Below are 21,447 nucleotides of genomic sequence, written 5' to 3' on the forward strand. Positions count from 1 at the left end.
CTGATCATTTCAGCATCATTACTGCAAGTCACGTAATCAACAATCTGCATTATTATTATATCATCATCATCATTATCATCTTATTTTAGATGTTTCTTGAAATACATAAAACTAACACATGTTAAAAACACACACACACACACACACACACACACACACACACACACAGTGGTAAGAAAGTGTGCTCACTAACTTCAAAAATAAGACACGCTGATGTACACAGGCCAGTGAGGTACAATTCCAGGGCAACACTGATTATGTCTCATAAATAAAAGAGAGCAAAATGTGTATGGCATAAAAACAAACAGCCTTTTGTCTAATTGCACAAACGGACCAAACCACCAACAAGATAATAATAATAATTGTATTTAATAAGAAAATGTGGTTCTACCTTGAGCAAACAAATCTTTTGTAATATTCCTTCCCCTGCAATCATTTCTCTCATCCCATCTGCTACAGTTTAGAGCAGCTGATGTCATAATATGTGCCCAAACATTCACTCTCTTCCTATCATATGTATCTGATTACACAGTTAACTCATTTACTCATTATGAGACATCTTTGAGCCATTCTCAGGTAATCCCTCTGAACTAATCATTTCATTTTTATCTTCCCCATTGTCTTATGCTTCACGCTTGGTGCATAATCGTACCCTGTACAAAGCTTTTCATAGATTTTTTCTGGACTTGAGATTGTAAGATACAGATCAATAAAAATAAAACAACCGTACGGAATGTTGTTGGAATACATTTGGTGATATTGGGAGAATTAGAGTAGGAAATGAGACAGTAAAGGTAGTAGATAAGTTGTCCTATTTGGGCAGCAAAATAAGTGATAAATGCTGAAGTAGAGAGGATATAAAATGCAGACTGGTGATAGCAGGCAAAACCTTTCTGAAAAAGAGGAGTTTGTTCACAGCAAATATAAATTTAAATATTAGTCATTTGATTGGTGAAGGTACTTAACGAGTGCAGTGATGTATAAGGAGTGAAACGTGGACAATAAGCTGTTCAGACAGGCTGAGAATAAAAGCTTTTGAAATGTGGTGTTACATAAGAATAACATTTTATACCAATCCACATTATCAAAAGCCTTCGCCAAATTTAACAGAACACTGTATTTTTCCTGTATTTTTCTAAAACTACTCTATGTTAGCAACTGCAGCTCCTAAAGCCACACTACTCCTCTCCTAATCTACCATTAGTAAAGAGTTGAGGTGCAAGTCTTGACATGAGAGTTGTTTGCTTCACAGGTATTGTGCGAGCTGGTGACAGTTATGCAGCAGCTGTCAGTGGAGCTGCCAGAGAGCGTGAGTCGTGACATCATGGAAGATGCGGTGAGGCTGGAGACAGGTGATGCCCGTGACTGGATCATCTACCGTGACTATGTGAACGCCCTGAAGTACACCAACGCTGTCATCAACTACTTCGCAAATCCTAGCTCCTATCCAGCCTGTGGAGGCTCTGCGTAGTTCCGTGTCTCCAATGCTACCGACTTTTCCATCCACTGGTGGCATCACAGTTCCTAAAGCCCGGAACTCCAATTTTGACACATGTGGTCTATGTAAAGTAGCCACTAAAGAAATCTTATTGCTGTTATAAATAAGGGACTGTACGCTATTTGCAGCCGGCTACAAAATTCTATTGCTTATTTTATGGTTTTGTCTTCCCAGTGTGTGACTGGTCCCTTACATCCTGAAATGGAGAAAAGTCAGTGACAATGGATGCAATTTATTTTTCTGGCTAAGTGTTTTTCACTGCTTTAACAATTTTTTCAGTATTTTACCAAAAGTTTGCTTTAAATAACAAGTGTAAGAGGGTGGGTGGATTCACCCTACCCTGGAACTGACATCCAACACCTACTGAAAAAAGTGATAGTGACTTTAAAAAATCACTTTTAACTTGTAAACTTTACCCTCCCTTCCACAAGATGAATGGTACATGCTGATTTAAACAGTGAATAACGAGATCAAATAGGTTTTGATTGACAAATACTGATGCAGTATAAATGTCATTTTATCATGAATTCTTTATTCGACTAAGCTTTTTGGGCCCACATCTTGAAAGCAGGAAGAAACTTATAGTAGAAACAAATACAAAAATATCGGTTGTCTGATTTGCAGACGCTGATCCACAACCATTTTAGAATTGTTTTACCTTTGCTTTTTTTTTAGGACAAAAGGGATGAGTCACAAAACTCATGTTAAAGTATTCTTTCATAAAAGATGTTGTTTACATATGTCCTAACAGAAAATAGGCTATCCCTGTGGCATTACTGAAATTCCAGCACTAATGATTCAGTGGGCACTAATGAAATGCCTGTGATCTTTCACAGGTGTAGCATAAAGGACTTTGCTGGAATTGTTGGATTGCTGCAACATATTAGCTACATTGATAATATAGCCCTGACAGATGTCTGTCTTCGTTCCTTATAAAAGGAAATCTAAGGCGTGCAGTCCCTGTAAATCATATTTATGTATGACACTTGATGTATTTATGTGTGTCCCTGTGAGAGGTTAAATATTTACTTAATTCCTTTTGTGATTCTGATAAAAAGTTGTGTAGCTGCCATTAGGCATATTGTCATGTGTGAGAGTCTCTGTGTGTTTGTATCTGTGGTATGGTTTTGTACAGTATTAGACTTTCCTAGAATGTAAGACTAATTTATGAATATTGTGATGAGTTATTTATTTTGTTAATTTAAATTTGGTTATTTTAAACTCTAGTTATGTAAAAGAATGTTAAAAAAGTCACAATTCGTGCTATTTTAAGCGAAGCCATACTTAGCCGAATATATTTATATTTTCATAATTTATTTCTTTATTTATTTATACTTAGTGTCACTACTATAAAATGTAAAAAGGACTATTTTAATGAAAGCAAGATTAATTTTCCAGTTTGCTATATAAATAGTTGTTGTAAAATTGAGCTATTATAATGTGTGCAAGACTGTCACCTAGCAACTCTGTGCTATTTTTACTTAACTGGTGTAATGTTTCTCCAATTTCTCCAAAAGTGTTGACAGTTGTTAACTTACACATTCACTGGACACCTGGGATTATAACCTTTCTTTGTGAAAACTCTAAACTTACCTATGTGAATAGTCATATATGAAAACTGCTTTAAATGTTGATATTCAGTGACATCAGGCGGTCCTTTGCTTTCTTTTTGGTATCAGCTTGTGCCCGGTGGCAGTCTTGCTAGTGTCGCATCTCAGTGCATTGCATTAAGGAATGCAGCGCTGGGAGGAATGGTCTGTGCACAATTATACTCGGAATAGCTAGTGTCCTTCAGCTGTCATGTAGTTTTACAGTTCTTGTCCAGTACGGTGTAGGTTTATGTCTTAGTTCGGGGATTTTAAGCGGAACTTGACAGCCTGGTATGAGCAGTGAAAAAGAGAATGGATTCAAAGCACGTGCAATTTATTTGGTAGTTCAAGACATAAAGAGACAAGTAAAAGGTCTAAGTAAAGGAGACTGAATTTTTCCTGTCTTCTAGTATCTTGATTCAACTTGGGAACTGATGTATACTGTGTAATTGTGGACTAATAATGTATACTGAATAACTATGAAGTAGTTAAGAAGGTCATGTGGTATTTGAAGAAGGTTATTATTTGGATATGAGGAACTGTTTTTCAGTCAAAAGCTTTTTCCAGTTGATCTATGTAATGTTATAGTTGGCATAGAACATTTTTTACTTGTTCCTATATTTATTTTTATGTCCGGTTGCATAGAATAGTTAGCTGAAAGCCTCATATTAGAGATGGAAAATTTTGTACATTAGCCTGCATTTTGTGGTTATCATTCAAGAAATTTTATGCCTCCTGTGCATTCTGTGTAAAAATACTGAACAGTGTATAATGACTGTTTGAAAACATGGCTGTGATATGAAAATATATTTATTATTTTTAAAGGAATGTTGTGCTTTTTGCTCACTGTAATATATTTACGTGGAATCCCTGTGTGTTCTTGTTTAAACATTTGCCATGGTGTTAATTATGAAGGAACTATTTGGCTAAAATTTAATTCACAACATAGTCATTTCTTTATGTTGTGCCTCTGCTACTTTTTCTTGGTCATCAAACTACTTACCATAGTGGAAACCTTTGGCTCCATTCCATGACTTTAAAATACCATGTAATGTTCCATACTCATATCTTTTCAGGTTGAAATACGGAGACTGTAGCACTGGAACAGTGAATCTATTCAGGAGATTTTTCAGAGCATGAACTGCATATTCTAATTTCCATGATTTTCTCGAATTCTCTGATTAATACTGACTTCAGCAAGACTGTGCTTCTTTACTGATATCCTTGTTCACATATCTGACAACTTATTTTCCAACAACACCAAAAAAAAAAGAGGAATCATAAACAGTATGTTATTTTTGGTAAGATAATAGTGCACATTTATGAAGAATGAGGATTAAGAAAATTTTACTATGCCATGTTATGATGGTCTGCACTACATACATTTCTTAAAACGTGGTGTACACTGAGGGATGCGACACTGAAGGCACATCGTGGCTGGAATTTTCACGAGCAGAGAACTTTTGGGTCTCTTGGCTTTTGGCTGCAGACAAACTGTGAACAAGGGCAGGGCTATTGTCCAGTGTAGATAACACGAGGCCCTTTTCTGTGGAGAAGGTGGGGCAGTATTCGATAAAATTTGAGCGGTTTCCACTAGAAATTATTGGTACTATTCCAGGTATTGCCCAATAGCCAAGGATGTTGGGAAAGATAAGTCACTGCCATGATACTGGAATTGCGGTACTAAAAACTAAACACTTATTTGTGGTACTGGACGATTTGCATTTAGCCACTTGGCTGTGCAAGCTGGTAGTGCTGACTTGACAGATTGTTCAAATTACATTTGTGGATGTGAAAAGCATTTGGAACCTTATCTACATCTACATGATTACTCTGCAACAAACAATTAAGTTCCTGGCTGGGGGTATCGAGTCACCAGCCACTATCCACTTTCTTACACCTATATTGCACCGCAAAGGACCTTCATCGAACATCTTTAAAAAAAAAGTTTTATGTTCTGGGACAATTTTAAGTTACAGTGTGGTCCTAGCTTTTATAAAATATTTGCCAAAGGACTTCAATGATGTAATAAGGACCTTAGCCAAGAGCCAGTTTCAGATACACTACCTACAGCTGCACACAGATGTCGCCAGAGTAGCACTGGTGCATTTGGGGCTCCTGCAAACTGCACTGAATATCTGTCTCATAGTTCATCACATTGAAGGTCAACTGTGATACATAGGACGATTATGTGGATGTTAAAAGGATATGTGGGAGTAAAGCCAATTTTCTGGAAAACAATATCAGCAAATCAAAACAGAAAATCAGTGAATTTGGTACAAGACTCGGCTTTGCCTGGCCATATGAGTAAAAGTAATGGGTTGTCTTGCTTCCCTACCAGTTAAGCATCATCTAAACTTATTCTGAACACATTATCTTGCAGTTGCAAAGTACATAGTGCTGACATATAGAACACTTATATACTACTGTTTTAGGTTTGTAAACAGTACAAGTATGTCCATAGAAGCATGGACAATTTGAATTATTGTAGGTCAACACTGCAATTTTGTGTTGGATTGGGTGGAGGTGCTTAACTGTAGCAAAAGTGAACATATGATTATTAGGTATGTAGACAGATTAAACTGTTCTCCACCTGCTCATTTTACTAGAAATATCTTGTGATTAGTACCACAAAATACATCAACAAATTTGTTTTGGAAATTTCTTTATCATCATCACAGGGGTGGCTTATATTGTTCCACATACTGTAGTATAGTTTTGTTTATGAGAATTATACACAAGAAGGATACATTTGACTGAAACCAAAAATATTCCACAGATTATTCACTTAATAGTATACACAATTAGAATCAGAGAGCAAATTTCAGGATTCAAGAATTTACTGAAAGTGTCTGCGAAGAATATATGGTGGTTCCTGGAAAAACTTCACAACAGGCTGACTACTGACAAAGTATAACAGACATATTTGACAAGTAATATGGAGTTCTTTGTATACTTACACATACTTCAGTATGTGTAACAAGGCATTATCATGAAATATGGCACGTGGGGTTGGCTGAAGGAAAGTGTTTTGGTCTCTCGGACTTCCTCGACATTATGATCCTTAACATTTAGGAATCCAAAAGGAGAATTAGCATCTTGTTGGTAATGAGGTCAATAAGGATTGAGCATGCTATTGGACTGGAGAAGGGCCTGGAAGAAAATCAGCTACATATTTTACAAGGAAATTAGTTAGGTGTTATCTTAAGAGATTTAGGAGACAGTCCCAAGCCATCACATTTTGTTTTTTTGCTAAATGCCACTCAAAGATGTATTCTACAAGTGTGATTACCAATATAGTGTCTTAACAGATTTAAGACCTCCCATATTCACTGGACTAGGTGGAGGGGAAGTCATATGCACACACAGATTTATGCAGTCACTTCCTGATTATTGCTGGAAATGGCTATTGTTTCTCGGCATGTATCACATCAACCCATACCACAAATGACCTGGAGCCATCCATGCAAAGTGGTCCACACTTGTTGCAGAAATTAAGCCCTGTGACAGTATTGTACATAAGGCTGTACACTCTTTCACAAGATGTCAGTCATTCCAAGCTCGGGTCATATTATGTGTTTCGGATCATATATTGTGTCTGAACATTATGAATTACCTCGAAGAAAACAGTTTGTCGACACACAGTCAACAGGACTCAACACTTCATTCGAATAAAGGGCTAGTTGTGTTTCACAAGAATGATGTTTTCTAAAAAGCATCATTCTTGTGAAACACAACTAGCTCTTTATTCGCATGAAGTGTTGAGTGCTGTTGAAAATGTGATTTCAGATTGATTCCATATTTCTAGATTTCCAAAAGGCTTTTGACACTGTACCACACAAGTGGCTTGTAGTGCAATTGCGTGCTTATGGAATATTGTCTCGGTTATGTGACTGGTTTTGTGACTCCTGTCAGAGGAGTCACAGTTCGCAGTAACTGACAGAAAATCATTGAGTAAAACAAGTGATTTCTGGCATTCGCGAAGGTAGTGTTATAGTCCCTTTGCTGTTCCTTATCTACACTCCTGGAAATTGAAATAAGAACACCGTGAATTCATTGTCCCAGGAAGGGGAAACTTTATTGACACATTCCTGGGGTCAGATACATCACATGATCACACTGACAGAACCACAGGCACAGAGACACAGGCAACAGAGCATGCACAATGTCGGCACTAGTACAGTGTATATCGACCTTTCGCAGCAATGCAGGCTGCTATTCTCCCATGGAGACGATCGAAGAGATGCTGGATGTAGTCCTGTGGAACGGCTCGCCATGCCATTTCCACCTGGCGCCTCAGTTGGACCAGCGTTCGTGCTGGACGTGCAGACCGCGTGAGACGACGCTTCATCCAGTCCCAAACATGCTCAATGGGGACAGATCCGGAGATCTTGCTGGCCAGGGTAGTTGACTTACACCTTCTAGAGCACGTTGGGTGGCACGGGATACATGCGGACGTGCATTGTCCTGTTCGAACAGCGAGTTCCCTTGCCGGTCTAGGAATGGTAGAACGATGGGTTCGATGACGGTTTGGATGTACTGTGCACTATTCAGTGTCCCCTCGACGATCACCAGAGGTGTACGGCCAGTGTAGGAGATCGCTCCCCACACCATGATGCCGGGTGTTGGCCCTATGTGCCTCGGTCGTATGCAGTCCTGATTGTGGCGCTCACCTGCACGGCGCCAAACACGCATACGACCATCATTGGCACCAAGGCAGAAGCGACTCTCATCGTTGAAGACGACACGTCTCCCTTCGTCCCTCCATTCACGCCTGTCGTGACACCACTGGAGGCGGGCTGCACGATGTTGGGGCGTGAGCGGAAGACGGCCTAACGGTGTGCGGGACCGTATCCCAGCTGTTGCCAATTACCGGGGTGCAGTCATCCGCGTGATGCCAACTGAGGAGCTACTCGACCGAATAGTAGCGGCTTCGGCCAAGAGAGAGAGGTTTCGGCTGGGAGAGAGGTTTGCTGACCCCACGCCCCTCCTATCCGCATCCTCCAGTAAGGAAGACACGGCGGTCGAATGGACCGGTAGGCCACTCGTGGCAAGAAGACGGAGTGCATTCTCGCTATGTGTTGAAATTTTTGCAGACTTGAGTGTTTTTTTAATGCAATGTAACAGTTGTAGTTTTTTTTTATTTTGGGTCTTCATTGGTAGGTAGCAGACACTGCAGTCATCTTTTGCTATATTTATGAAAACTGGAAGAATGTGCACTAATCTAAAAAACACCTCTACACACATTTAGCAACATACCAAGTAAAGTAGTAAAAGAAGGCAAATATCAAACTTTATTTAATGGTATCGCCACACAAAAGGCCGTAGGTTTCTGATAGCGAAAACTTAGTAGCAACTCATGCATTCATAACATGAACTGTGAATGAAACCCCTAAAATAACCTTCACAGTCACATCTTGGCAAAAAATCTACAAGAAAATCATTGAAAGTTCTGGTCAGACGCAAAGTCAAGGGATGGGTATGAACCCTCCACACAATACTACATGGACTTGCCTGGCATTGAAACTGAAGACAACAGAAAACAGGGAGAGACTTTACATATATACTCTAACACAAAAACCATAAAGGAGCTCCCCAAATTGGACGGAAATAATTAGATGTCATTACATGTATAGATTAAGAAATTTTACAATTTCAGTAAAAGCTACCTGGGTTTACACTGAGAGGACAAAAGTCATTCGATACCTTGTCGGACCTCCTTTTGTCTGGCGAAGTGCAGCTACTCGAGGTGGCATGAACTAAACAAGTTGTTGGAAGTCCCCTAAAGAAATATTGAGCCATGAAGGCCCTACAGCCATTCATAATAAGTGTTGCCGGTGCAAGATGTTGTGCAAAAACTGACTTCTCGCTTACGTCCTATAAACGTTCGGTGGATTCATGCTGGGTGATCAAAGTGGCCAAATCATTCGCTCGATTTGTCCAGAAGTTCCTTCAAACCAGTCGTGAACAAATTGTGGTCCAATGACATGACATCGTTGTATGGTAACCTGAAGTTCATGGATAGCTGTAAATGGTCTCCAGGTAGCCAAACATGAAATTTCCGGTCAATGGTCGTTTCAATTGGACCAGAGGACTCAGCCCATTCCACGTAAAAACATCCCACACCATTATGGAGCCACCACCATCGTGCACAGTGCCATGTTGATAACCTGGGTCCACTTGCGCCCCAATTCGAATCCTACCATCAGCTCTTACCAACTGAAAAGGAGACTCATCTGACTAGGCGCGGTTTTACAGCCGTCTAAGAGTCCAAGCGATATGGTCACGAGTCCAGAACAGCCGCTGCAGCCGATGTCGTGCTGCCAGCAAAGGCACTCGAGTTGCTGCCATAGCCATTAATGCCAAATTTCGCCGCACTCTCTTAACGGATACGTTAGTCGTACGTTCCACATTGATTTCTGCGGTCATTTCACACAGTGTTTCATGTCCGTTAGCACTGAAAACTCTACGCCAACGACGGTGCTTTCGGTCGTATGTGAAGGCCACCAGAACTGCGTTGTCTGTGGTGAGAGGTAATGCCTGAAATTTGGTACTGTCGGCGCACTCTTGGCTCTCTGTATCTCAGAATAACGAATTCCCTAACGAATTATCAAATGTGAAGTCCCGTGCGTCTAACTCCAACTACCATCCCGCGTTCAAAGTCTGTTAATTCCCGTGTTGCGGCCAAAATCACGTCAGAAAGCTCCGAACATGAATCATCGGAGAACAAATGCACGAATTCACTGCCGTTTTATACCTTGTGTGCGCGATACTATAGCCATTTGTGTACATGCATATCGCTTCCCATTAATTTTGTCGTCTCAGTGTATACCTGATGTTACTTTCATTTCTGCTGAACGCTCGCCGTCCAATATAATGTACTGTGCTCTGTACTGTGTCAAATATTCTGACTGTAAGAAAATAGTCTCAATCAAGTTTATTTCCTCTAGTGAGTGCTTTCAGTCGTTAGACAATCATTAGACAACTGTTAAAGATAAAAAGATGACAAGAGCATAAAGTAACAACATCATTATGGCACAATATAATCAAAGACGAAAGTGAAAAGGGGGCTTGAATGTGTTGGGCGTAAAACTCGTACTTACTGCCATGGACATCAGCAGAAATTTATCTTGAAGGGGGGAGGGGGAGTCAGGACTCTAAATTGCAATTTTTTTTATATATAAATGGGTTGGTCATGTCAGAAGAATTAAATTTTATAGTTGATGCAAAAAGCTCACAATATCCTAGAGAAATAGTGTAGAATCTCGTTATTGTGTTCAAAGTTCGCGTTTTGGTTTCATGAACATTATTGTATTATTAATTTGAGTCATTTTTTATGTTGATTATCCAAAATTACATCCTTATGTGCGTAAATCTGACATGAACCCCACAAATGATGAATAAGTTAGGAAATAAAATAGTAAAATGTTTAGAAAATATATTTTTACTCATATATCAATAATGTTAGATTGATGAGACTGAATATCAAAAGTCAGAAGCAGGAGAAATTAGAAATGAGGATATACTGATGGCCAGACGTTGTGCCCGAGCGGTTCTAGGCGCTTCAATCCGGAATCGCGCTGCTGCTACGGTCGCTGGTTCGAATCCTGCCTCGGGCGTGGATGTGTGTGACGTCCTTAGGTTAGTTAGGTTTAAGTAGTTCTAAGTCTAGGGGACTGATGACCTCCGATGTTAAGTCCCATAGTGCTTAGAGCCATTTGAACCATTCGAAATAGTCATCAGGTTACCTTCCATTCAGAAGGCTGTTACACTCAGCGACTGTTATATTGACTTGTAAATAATAGATTTCAGGTATTAGTCGTCCTTTTTAAATTTTATTGACAAATCTAGATTTCAGCTAGAAACTAGCGATTCTCAATGCACTATCATTTTTGATCAATTCATGTAATGCATGTTGGTCGGGCTTCATCCACAGTTCATTGAGTACTCATGAATACTCAATGAACTGTGGATGAAGCCCGACCAACATGCATCACATACATTGATAAAAAATGATAGTGCATTGAGAATGGCTAGTTTCTAGTTGAAATCTAGATCCTCCAATAAAATTTAAAAAGGACGACTGATAGCTGAAATGTATTATTTACAAATTTGAAATACTGTTGGTTGTAAACAAAAATGCAGCGGACGTGTCATTTTCTGTACTCCAAGAACAACGGATATTATGAGCTGATAGGGAAAAAGAGTGAGAGCTCTATTTCGGCACTGTCCTGCATTTGCTTTGAGTTCAGGTTGGCGCAAAAACGCAGCTGCGTCGGAAGAAATGGCATAACCTTCCATAAAAATTTTAAACCCTTCTTGTAAGAAAGACTGCGAATATTTTATCGCCAAGAAAAAGTTGCTACTTTTCTTTATTAGTTGGAGCTTTATCAACGCAGGACTGAAGTAAAGGACAGTAAGGAGATTTCACTTATGGCAGAAACAACAATGACGCTAGACGAAAAAAAGCAAAGTGTTTATTAGCGTGTTCCTTACTTCGCCACAAAAATTGCATTTCGAAAAATTTTACTCTCACCCCTTCAATGATTTCTGTTTTGTTAGATTTATTCTGAAAAAAAAGTTCATCTCAATAGCATCACGTTAACCTGTGCTGACTAGAGCGACAAATTTTAATATTGAGATACTTAGGTTTTGTAGTATTTAGTCATTGTAAAAGTATGTCAACTTAAAATCAAAACAAAGTACCTTTTCCGCTTTTTAGGGTGCGTTTCGTATTCTTGAGAAGGTTTTCTTTTCAGTGTTTCTTTCTTGCAGTCTGGGTACACTCTACGATGTTCATAAACACAACAGAATATAAATTCTTTTTAGAAGAGTAAACCGCCATTTGGCTGAGTGTTACTATATTTGTCTTCTGTGATAATCTATATTTCGACTTTTATGCCGTTATCAAGTACAACGCTATGGTAAAAGTGGTTAGACCACTACTATGTCATTCCTATTAAGACAGTCCGAAGCAGGTAAACAAGGCATTTGTTAATCTTACTTACCCGCTTTGGACTGCCTTAAGGGATATGATGAGGACTAGTAGAACTCCTTGGGTAACAGAAGAAATAAAGAAATTTAATTGATGAAAGGAGAAAATATAAAAATGCAGTAAATTAAGCAGGCAAAAAGGAATACAAACGTCTCAAAAATGTGATCGACAGGAAGAGCACAATGGCTAAGCAGGGATGGCTAGAGGACAAATGTAAGGATGTAGAGGCGTATCTCACTAGGGGTAAGATAGATACTGCCTACAGAAAAATTAAAGAGACCTTTGGAGAAAAGAGAACCACTTGTATGAATATCAAGAGCTCAGATGGAAACCCAATTCTAAGCAAAGAAGGGAAAGCAGAAAGGTGGAAGGAGTATATAGAGGGTCTGTACAAGGGCGATGTACTTGAGGACAATATTATGGAAATGGAAGATGATTTAGATGAAGATGAAATGGGAGATACGATACTGCGTGAAGAGTTTGACAGGGCACTGAAAGACCTGAGTCGAAACAAGGCCCCAGGAGTAGACAACATTCCATTAGAATTACTGATAGCCTTGGGAGAGCCAGTCCTGACAAAACTCTGCCATCTGGTGAGCAAGATGTCTGAGACCGGTGAAATACCATCGGGTTTCAAGAAGAATATAATAATTCCAATCCCAAAGAAAGCAGGTGTTGACAGATGTGAAAATTAGCGAGCAATCAGATTAATAAGCCACAGATTCAAAATACTAACACGTATTCCTTACAGACGAATGGAAAAACTAGTGGAAGCCAACCTCGGGGAAGAAATATTGGAACGCGTGAGGCAATACTAACCCTACGACTTACCTTAGAAGCTAGATTAAGGAAAGGCAAACCTATGTTTCTAGCATTTGTAGACTTTGAGACAGCTTTTGACAATGTTGACTGGAATTCTCTCTTTCAAATTCTGAAGGTGGCAGGGGTAAAATACAGGGAGCGAAAGGCTATTTACAATTTGTACAGAAACCAGATGGCAGTTATAAGAGTCGAGGGGTATGAAAGGGAAGCAGTGGTTGGGAAGGGAGTGAGACAGGGTTGTAGCCTTTCCCCGATGTTATTCAATCTGTATATTGAGCAAGTAGTAAAGGAAACAAAAGAAAAATTCGGAGTAGGTATTAAAACCCATGGAGAAGAAATAAAAACTTTGAGGTTCGCCGACGACATTGTAATTCTGTCAGAGACAGCAAAGGACCTAGAAGAGCAGTTGAACGGAATGGACAGTGTCTTGAAAGGAGGATATAAGATGAACATCAACAAAAGCAAAACGAGGATAATTTAATGTAGTCGAATTAAGTCGGGTGATGCTGAGGGAATTAGATTAGGAAATGAGACACTTAAAGTAGTAAAGAAGTTTTGCTGTTTGGGGAACAAAATAACTGATGATGGTCGAAGTAGAGAGGACATAAAATGTAGACTGGCAATGGCAAGGAAAGCGTTTCTGAAGAAGAAAAATTTGTTAACATCGAGTATAGACTGAAGTGTCAGGAAGTCGTTTCTGAAAGTATTTATATGGAATGTAGCCATGTATGGAAGTGAAACATGGACGATAAATAGTTTGGACAAGAAGAGAACAGAAGCTTTCGAAATGTGGTGCTACAGAAGAATGCTGAAGATTAGATGGGTAGATCACACAACTAATGAGGAGGTACTGAATAGGATTGAGGAGCAGAGAAGTTTGTAGCACAACTTGACTAGAAGGAGGGATCGGTTGGTAGGACATGTTCTGAGGCATCAAGGGATCACAAATTTAGTATTGGAGGGCAGCGTGGTGGGTCAAAATCGTAGAGGGAGACCAAGAGATGAATACACTAAGCAGATTCAGAAGGATGTAGGTTGCAGTAGGTACTGGGAGATGAAGAAGCTTGCACAGAATAGGTTAGCATGGAGAGCTGCATCAAACCAGTCTCAGGACTGAAGACCACAACAACAACAAAGGAATATGACATAATAATGGCCTAACAGCTTTCAGCATTGTGCTTGACAGTTGTATAAAAACTGAAATCTAGATAGAACAGAAGACAAATACAGTAACACAGTCAAATGGCTGTTTACTCTTTTAAAAAGTGCTGCATGACTGTGGTTCAACACCACCGAGAATATAAATTCCTTTTTTCCTCATCTACGGTCAATAGCCCGTGAAAAGTTTAACAAAGGTTTCAGCAGATTTATTAACGGCTTTTAACTTCTCAACTTACCATCCTTTTAGGATCTAGACATGAAGTGCTGCACGTACGTGTCTTCGGGACTCTGGAATAAAACTAGTGTCCAGTATCTTCAGCAAGAGAATAAGTAATGGTAACCTAAATAATATTAAACTTTCCATATAATTGTCCATCCAGTTTCCCCCAAAATGAAATATGTTCTTTCTGTCAAAATTTAATTTCATTTAAATTTTGGTTTGTATGCCTACGTCATCATCAAAATCGATGAGAGAGACAATAAATATGCAAATTATGGCTAAATCTCCTTAAAGATCTTTTTGAAATCGTGTAATCTATCATTTGATTTCAAATATTTTAAGACACAGAGATCCAGATGAGGAGCTTTTACAGTTCCATTGCACTTACGCCGCGGTTTGACATAACCAATTGCAAGAAAAGAGAGACTTTTCAATGGACAGCTCAAGTTGTGATCCAAACAGAAACACTTTTAAACAATATATCGCTCTTGCTATCCATCTTGCTTTATGTATGCTCCAGAAGGTTTTCAGTTTTTTTTTTCATTTTCTCTTCCCAAAAGTACTATACAGAGCTCTATGAGTTATCAGCAGTCGCCTCTAACTGTTGGTTTATCTACACGCAATTCTCATTTTAACGTCATCTCAATTTCTCACTCAAAATCCAAATCACATTTTGCCAGTGTGAAGATTACTGACATTGATAATTTTTGCGGTTTTCTGTGGAACGTTTAAAAACTGGTATCCCAGGACTGCTTGTTGCACCATGTTCATTACATATTACTATGGCATGGGAAAAATAATTCTATATTCAATGTGTGTAAGATGCATGCCCCATTAAGAAGATCTGTATTTGATGCTGTTGCGTCGCTGCAGAGAATCTGTACATTCTCTTCAGTATACAAATATTTTAATGCATTCCAAACAGCGTTCCCTTGTTCTTTACCAGAAGAATTTTATAATTTTGGAGTGACAATGAGCTATTCACTGTCCCCAAATGTAACAATGTTTGTTTCCTTCTTTTGCATCCCTATCTTTTAATGCTGGCAAGAATTACCATCCTAATGAACAACAGGAGCTGCAGGGATATCATTCTTGACAGGTGATTTTGTTGTTTCAAACATTCTCTTCTCTTCTTGTGTCTGATTCTATGAACAGCAGAACTAATAATATAGAACTTATCACTATTGAGACCAAATGCCTCTTCTGTTATCCGAAGTGTCTATATGGAATCTCTTCACTGAGCTGGCATTTATCCAAGGCAGCAGCTAGTTTTTCAGTAATAAAATCGTTGGTAACACGCCCTGCAGGATTCACCAACGGACTACTTGCAGCAATACGTTTCCAAAACATATTACCATCAACGTGGACTTCCTGTGAACTTAAAAATGTCTGTCCGATTCTTCAGATGAGGAAGACGGAGAAACAGCAGAAGATGCTGAACACTTTTGTTGCTATTATCTTTTCCATTATTCCATTTTTCTCTGCTTCGCCCTTTCTTCTCTACGTGCAAGAATCAGGTCTATTCCTGCTAGGTACCCTTTACGCCCTGGCTCTCTCTTTCGATGTAAAATCATCTTGTCTTCTCCGAAATTGATTATTTGTAGATCATTGGCATGGACGATATCAAATAAATTGTCCAAATTATTTATAAACTTTTCTTCACGGCGCTTAAACAGATCTTGGCACTTTATTTGCACTTTTTAGAGATTTTCTCCACTCCAGATGAAAGTTAGTAAGTTTTTGGGAATAACACTTAATAGCTCTTGACGGAGTTCTTGTTTAATCTCAAAATATAATGCATTCGCGAACCACAAGATGAGCACTTTTAGTAACGGTTTATTTTACATCCTGTATGTTATAAAATAAAATTTCACCCCTGGCCTACTTGATGATAGCTTGTGTCGAGTTATTTGATGTTTTACATTTCTATATTAAAAGACACGTTCTTTAGCATTACGTAAGTGATGCGATATCTTAAGTAACGACTGGAAAATATTATCGATACGATCGGGAACAAATAAGCAAGTGACTGCACTCGACGTGCACTAGTTATATGCTGACGTGACGTGAGGGCGACATCTGCGAACAATATGAAAGACCATACTCCTCATTCCAGTTGGCGCTCAAGTGGACACGGGTAACAATGCTTCGATTCCAAAAAAAATTATGTGCAGATATGTTTTAGCGTCACCCCAACAATAATGGAGAACGAGCGCTCAAAAACCCTAAACTTGGAAAATAAGTGATACCCAAGTCATTTGAAATAAATTACATTCACAACTATTTTCATGATCTGTAAACCGACTACTAAACTCCTGTGTTCGTAAAATTAGTTTTAGTGCATAGAAAATTTTTTGACGTAGTCAAGTGCGTGTCACAGTTCAATTTCTTGTACTCTACCAACACAATCCTCCAAATATAGAATTAGATAAAAAAGAGCTGCCAGAATGGATATTTTGTAGATATTGAAACTGTGAAAATCCATGATTATCGTACATGACTGAAGAAAACTGATTCCATTCGCTGTAGCTTATAGGTGCCAAAATGAGTATTCGACAGTGCTTGCAATGAAAGATAAAAGATAGGAACAAAATGAACTTAGCGAATGAATTATGTCGCACAAGGACTGAAACAAACCAAATCAAAATTGATTAATATACGTAAGCAGTATCAGCAGTGTCAGTGACATATTATTTCTTGATTTAATAAATTATCTACAAATACAAGAGCGTTAAATCTTTTTTTTTTATTTTTTGTCATTTTAAAAATAAGACTGTTGAAAAACTAGTTTTTTAAAAAAATATTTGGTTAAGTTTGGCGCTAAATTTTGTTGGCGGCATCGGCTAAAATCTGACGTCCTGCAGACACGAAGGTATCGGATGAATGGACACCACTGCGCCATTAACATCCTCTTGAAAGTGCTGTATCAGTTATACTGGTGTAGGAGCTGAGTACTGATTATGGCCATTGCACGTAGAGTTTTAATTTTGCTAGCGTGTTCCAATTCCAAAGGAGCCAGCTGCTGACAAGTGCGATTGTTATTGGATCATCAGTCATGGTTGCAAAATACTTACAAGTATTATTTTTCGAAGCACTGAAAATCTGGTTGAAGATGACTTCGAGGAAGATTATTTTGTGTTCACAAGGTTTTAGTATTGTCTCTGCTCTTTAATTCAAATTGTGTCATAAATTTCCTTTTTCCAGTAATTCGTCTGAGCACCTCCCCATTAATTATCCGCTCTCTTCATCTAATCTTTTTTAGCATATTTTAGCACTATATTTCAAAACCTTATGTTCTCTTCTGGTCTGAACTGCTTATCGTCAACTTTTCACATTCGTTGAAGGCTACAATCTAGATTAACTGAGAAAAGACTTCCTAACAGTGAAATCGGTATTATATATCAACAGATTTCTCTTTTTCAGTAATGTTTTTCTTGCTGTTGCCAGTCAACATTTTGTATCCTCTCTGCTTCCGCCATCATCAGTTATTTTGCTGCCTGAATAGCAAAATTCATCTTTTTTAGTGTCTTATTTCCTAATTCTGACTGCCTCAGCATATACTGATTTAATTCGACTACATTCCATGTCCCTTGCTTTATGTTTGTTTATCTTATAATGTAATTTCAGGACACTATTCATGGTGTGCAACTGCTCTTCTGCCTTCGCTGACATGATTACAATGCCATCGGCAAATCTAACATGTTTTAATTTCAGAACTTTAATTTCCGTTTCCAATTTTAGCCTTGGTTTCCATGCCAGGGGAGGCCTGTCATACATTGCAAAAAACCAGTCAGCCCTCCGTCCCTTAATTTTATCCTTCAGTGCTGCAGGTTGTTCTAATTCAATGCAATATTACTTTCAGTATTTTCACCGCCTCACCACAATCACTTTGAAAAAGGAAGGTTAAGACTGTGGGAGCTTTCAGTATTATCGACGAAAATCATGCTTACCATAATATTAAAACATGTCATCTTTTTAAATAATTTATAGCAGTACAGAAATTTTAATTCTCTTTTTGGCCGAAGATCTAATATAGTACCGTTGCCAGCTTACATTCGTCCGTGACAGGCGGAGAAATGAAAGTTCGAACAGCCTGCTTGACATAGAATTTTACGTCTGTCACATTCCAGTGGCTGAGTGATTTCATAGATGCATTCATGCGCATTAAGTTTTAAAGACTCGATGGATTGGTGAAACCATCGTTCCACGTAATTCGGTGTTCTTCTGTATGTGAATGTAATTAAAGTCGGATTTTTGGAGCTACTCTGGATGAAAGAGGCAAAATTGGGCAGTGATGGACTGATCATACATTGTTTATATTTTAGGAGGAACGTTTTCATTTCGTGAATTAATTTGATTTGCTAATCACAAACTTTAGTTTACACGTACACGTGTTTAGGCTGTTTCCCTGGCACAGCTTAACACGACACTAAATCTTAAGTTTTTTATTTACGATGTCTTTCGGAGGCGTTGCTCCATCATCAGGTACCGTGCTCCTGTAGACTTCTGCATTTTCTCTTGACGGCTTTCCTCGAGGGCACTTTTTTTGAGCTCATCTTGTTCAGTGCTTACATACTTTACCAAGTATATTAATACTTGAGTTATTGGATTAAATCTTTACGTATTGAATGTATCATTCATTAAGAACTCAAAATTAAGAGTTGCATCGTATGTTGAAGCATGTGTTTCTGATGCCCCATAGACAGCAGTGGAGAGCCGCAGAAAGAGCGTTGCTGGTTGCCTGCATGTCCCCTGCGCTCCGACCTGTAGTCCAACTGCAACGGTGTGCCTTCAACAATCTTTTTCCTCGTTGCTGTCCATTTCTTCGCCAATATTACAAGCGTCTGTTGCTAAGAAACAACTGAGTACCGCTTCCGCCTCGACCATAAAGACATTGAACTTACCCCAGCACCCATCCACATACACACGAAACACCTCATAAATAAAATTGTAAAATAAAATAATTGCGGTCTAGGCAAAAATTTTGTGTGTGTGTGCTACAACACTCGCACTTGTCGTTAAGTGTCTCATTTTTCAGGAAAACGAGTGAAAAATGTTATCTGTAACGAAAACAGCAATTAACTGCACATGCTTCCATCAGAGCAGAAAATATTTAACACGTTTTGTTTAAAAAGTATAAAGTTCTTCATCTCATTTATCACTACTGATCCTGATTGCATGACTGTACTGCTGTCGGAGTTATAAAATTAACTGAAACTAACGAATTCTTTCTAATTCGTTATTATTTTGTACTTTTTGAAATGGTTAAAACTGGATAAATGTCTGTCTGATTATCAGTACGCATCTTGATTTCTGTTCCCCAGCTTAAGTCGGCTTGAGAATGGGACTATATGGCTTAAGCAGCAAGACACGGCACATAGGAGAAGAAATTGTTGAACAGAATAATAGAAGTATTAGTAGAACAAGAAGCTTGTGCAGAGTCCAGAGAATACTTAGAGTAACGCTGTGTGTGGAACTGACTGTGATGCATATCATAGTCACCTTAACTCAGTAAGAAGAGGAAGCAGTTTTTCTGTATGTACACATCCCACAATGTTTTCTTATAAAATACTACACGGGACCTGCTAGAAAATATTCGTTCGTGATGGACAGTCATTGTCATTCTCACTTCAGTGACATTGCCTGTCGGCTTCTAAATAGTAGATTCTATGACAGGTGCAAAACTATCTTCGTGTCGGTGTTGTGGAAAGCTGTGGAATTGTATGAAATACTACAGGAATTCATCAGCCCAACTGAAATTCTATGCGAAGCGGATTGATGAATGCGTCAGTGCTGACAGAGAGCATTTTGATAATTTCATGTGAGAAAGATTTTTACATGGTATACTAGCATATTAAGTTCCCACGTGTTTCCTCGATCAAGAGCTGTAGAGAATAGGGGTGGAAATAAATTGTTTCCATATCCATGTTCGCCGGCCGCGGTGGCCGAGCGGTTCTAGGTGCATCAGTCCGGAACCGCGCTACTGCTACGGTCGCAGGTTCGAATCCTGCCTCGGGCATGGATGTGTGTGATGTTCTTATGTTAGTTAGGTTTAAGTAGTTCTAAGTTCTAGGAGGACTGGTGACCTCAGATGTTAAGTCCCATAGTGCTCAGAGCCATACCCACGTTCATGCAACGTATTTTTCCTTCGTTATGCGCAAGGTTTTTTAAACATTTTTAAATAGAACGTATGGCATTTCTAATTTGCATGTTTCCGTTCTTCTCAAACGTAAAGAAATGGTGAAATAGATGTAGCCACATCCTGACTGCTGTGGTCAGAAGTGGATTTAAATTTGGGAATAGTTCACATCTGAAGGATTAAATCCTGTAGTAGATATGCGTTCAAAGAATGTCATATAAAACTTTTTTCGAATATGTGAATTAGCAGTAATTAAATCTTGTAACCTTGTTTAAACATAAATACATCTCCTCGTTAACTTATCAGCCGTAAACCAGTAGATTAGTCGTGTATCAGTGATGGTAACGTCGGTAACAGGGAGCTCGGGTGGATTGCTACAATTCAGAGATATGGACTAAAGCTGAGGCGATGGAGTAGGACAGTGTAGACTGTAGGTCACGGCAAGCCATAGTGTGACAAACTGCACGCGAACCCGAGGTGCGGGCTGCGCGTGAGGGACGAGGCTCGACCAGAGTGGCTTTGCTCAATACTTCCCGGAAGTACTCGGAACAGTACGACGTTAAATTTAGCATTACCGTACGGCATTCTTCGGCCGGCACGACTCTCTACAGTTCGACAAAATGGTGGTGTCAAAGCTGTTTGCCATTCGCTATGTTTTGTGGTATGAAAGAAGTTCATAGGCTCAGTGACTGTTTGCACAAAAAGAGGCAGTCTACCGACCTTTCGTCCTCAGTCTCTAAAATAAATGAAACTGACAGGAGAGAAGGATAACAATTCTCAATATCTATTACGCGATGCACAGCTACACTCCTGGAAATGGAAAAAAGAACACATTGACACCGGTGTGTCAGACCCACCATAATTGGTCCGGACACTGCGAGAGGGCTGTACAAGCAATGATCACACGCACGGCACAGCGGACACACCAGGAACCGCGGTGTTGGCCGTCGAATGGCGCTAGCTGCGCAGCATTTGTGCACCGCCGCTGTCAGTGTCAGCCAGTTTGCCGTGGCATACGGAGCT

At 39.2% G+C, this 21,447-nt stretch overlaps 1 protein-coding gene across 4 annotated transcripts in view; it reads left to right on the top strand.

Moving 5' to 3' along the window:
• Positions 1-3,915, top strand: part of LOC126266957 (uncharacterized) — a 1,160,365-nt gene extending 1,156,450 nt beyond the window's left edge. For all 4 annotated transcript variants that reach the window (XM_049971677.1, XM_049971676.1, XM_049971675.1 and 1 more), the window contains one exon: positions 1,253-3,915. In XM_049971677.1, the coding sequence (XP_049827634.1) occupies positions 1,253-1,471 (219 nt within the window). In that variant the 3' untranslated portion in view covers positions 1,472-3,915. The remainder of the gene's footprint in view (positions 1-1,252) is intronic.
• Positions 3,916-21,447: the final 17,532 nt, after the last annotated feature.

The sequence above is a fragment of the Schistocerca gregaria genome, chromosome 4, assembly GCF_023897955.1.
Source record: "Schistocerca gregaria isolate iqSchGreg1 chromosome 4, iqSchGreg1.2, whole genome shotgun sequence".
Classification (NCBI taxonomy): Eukaryota; Metazoa; Arthropoda; class Insecta; order Orthoptera; family Acrididae; genus Schistocerca; species Schistocerca gregaria.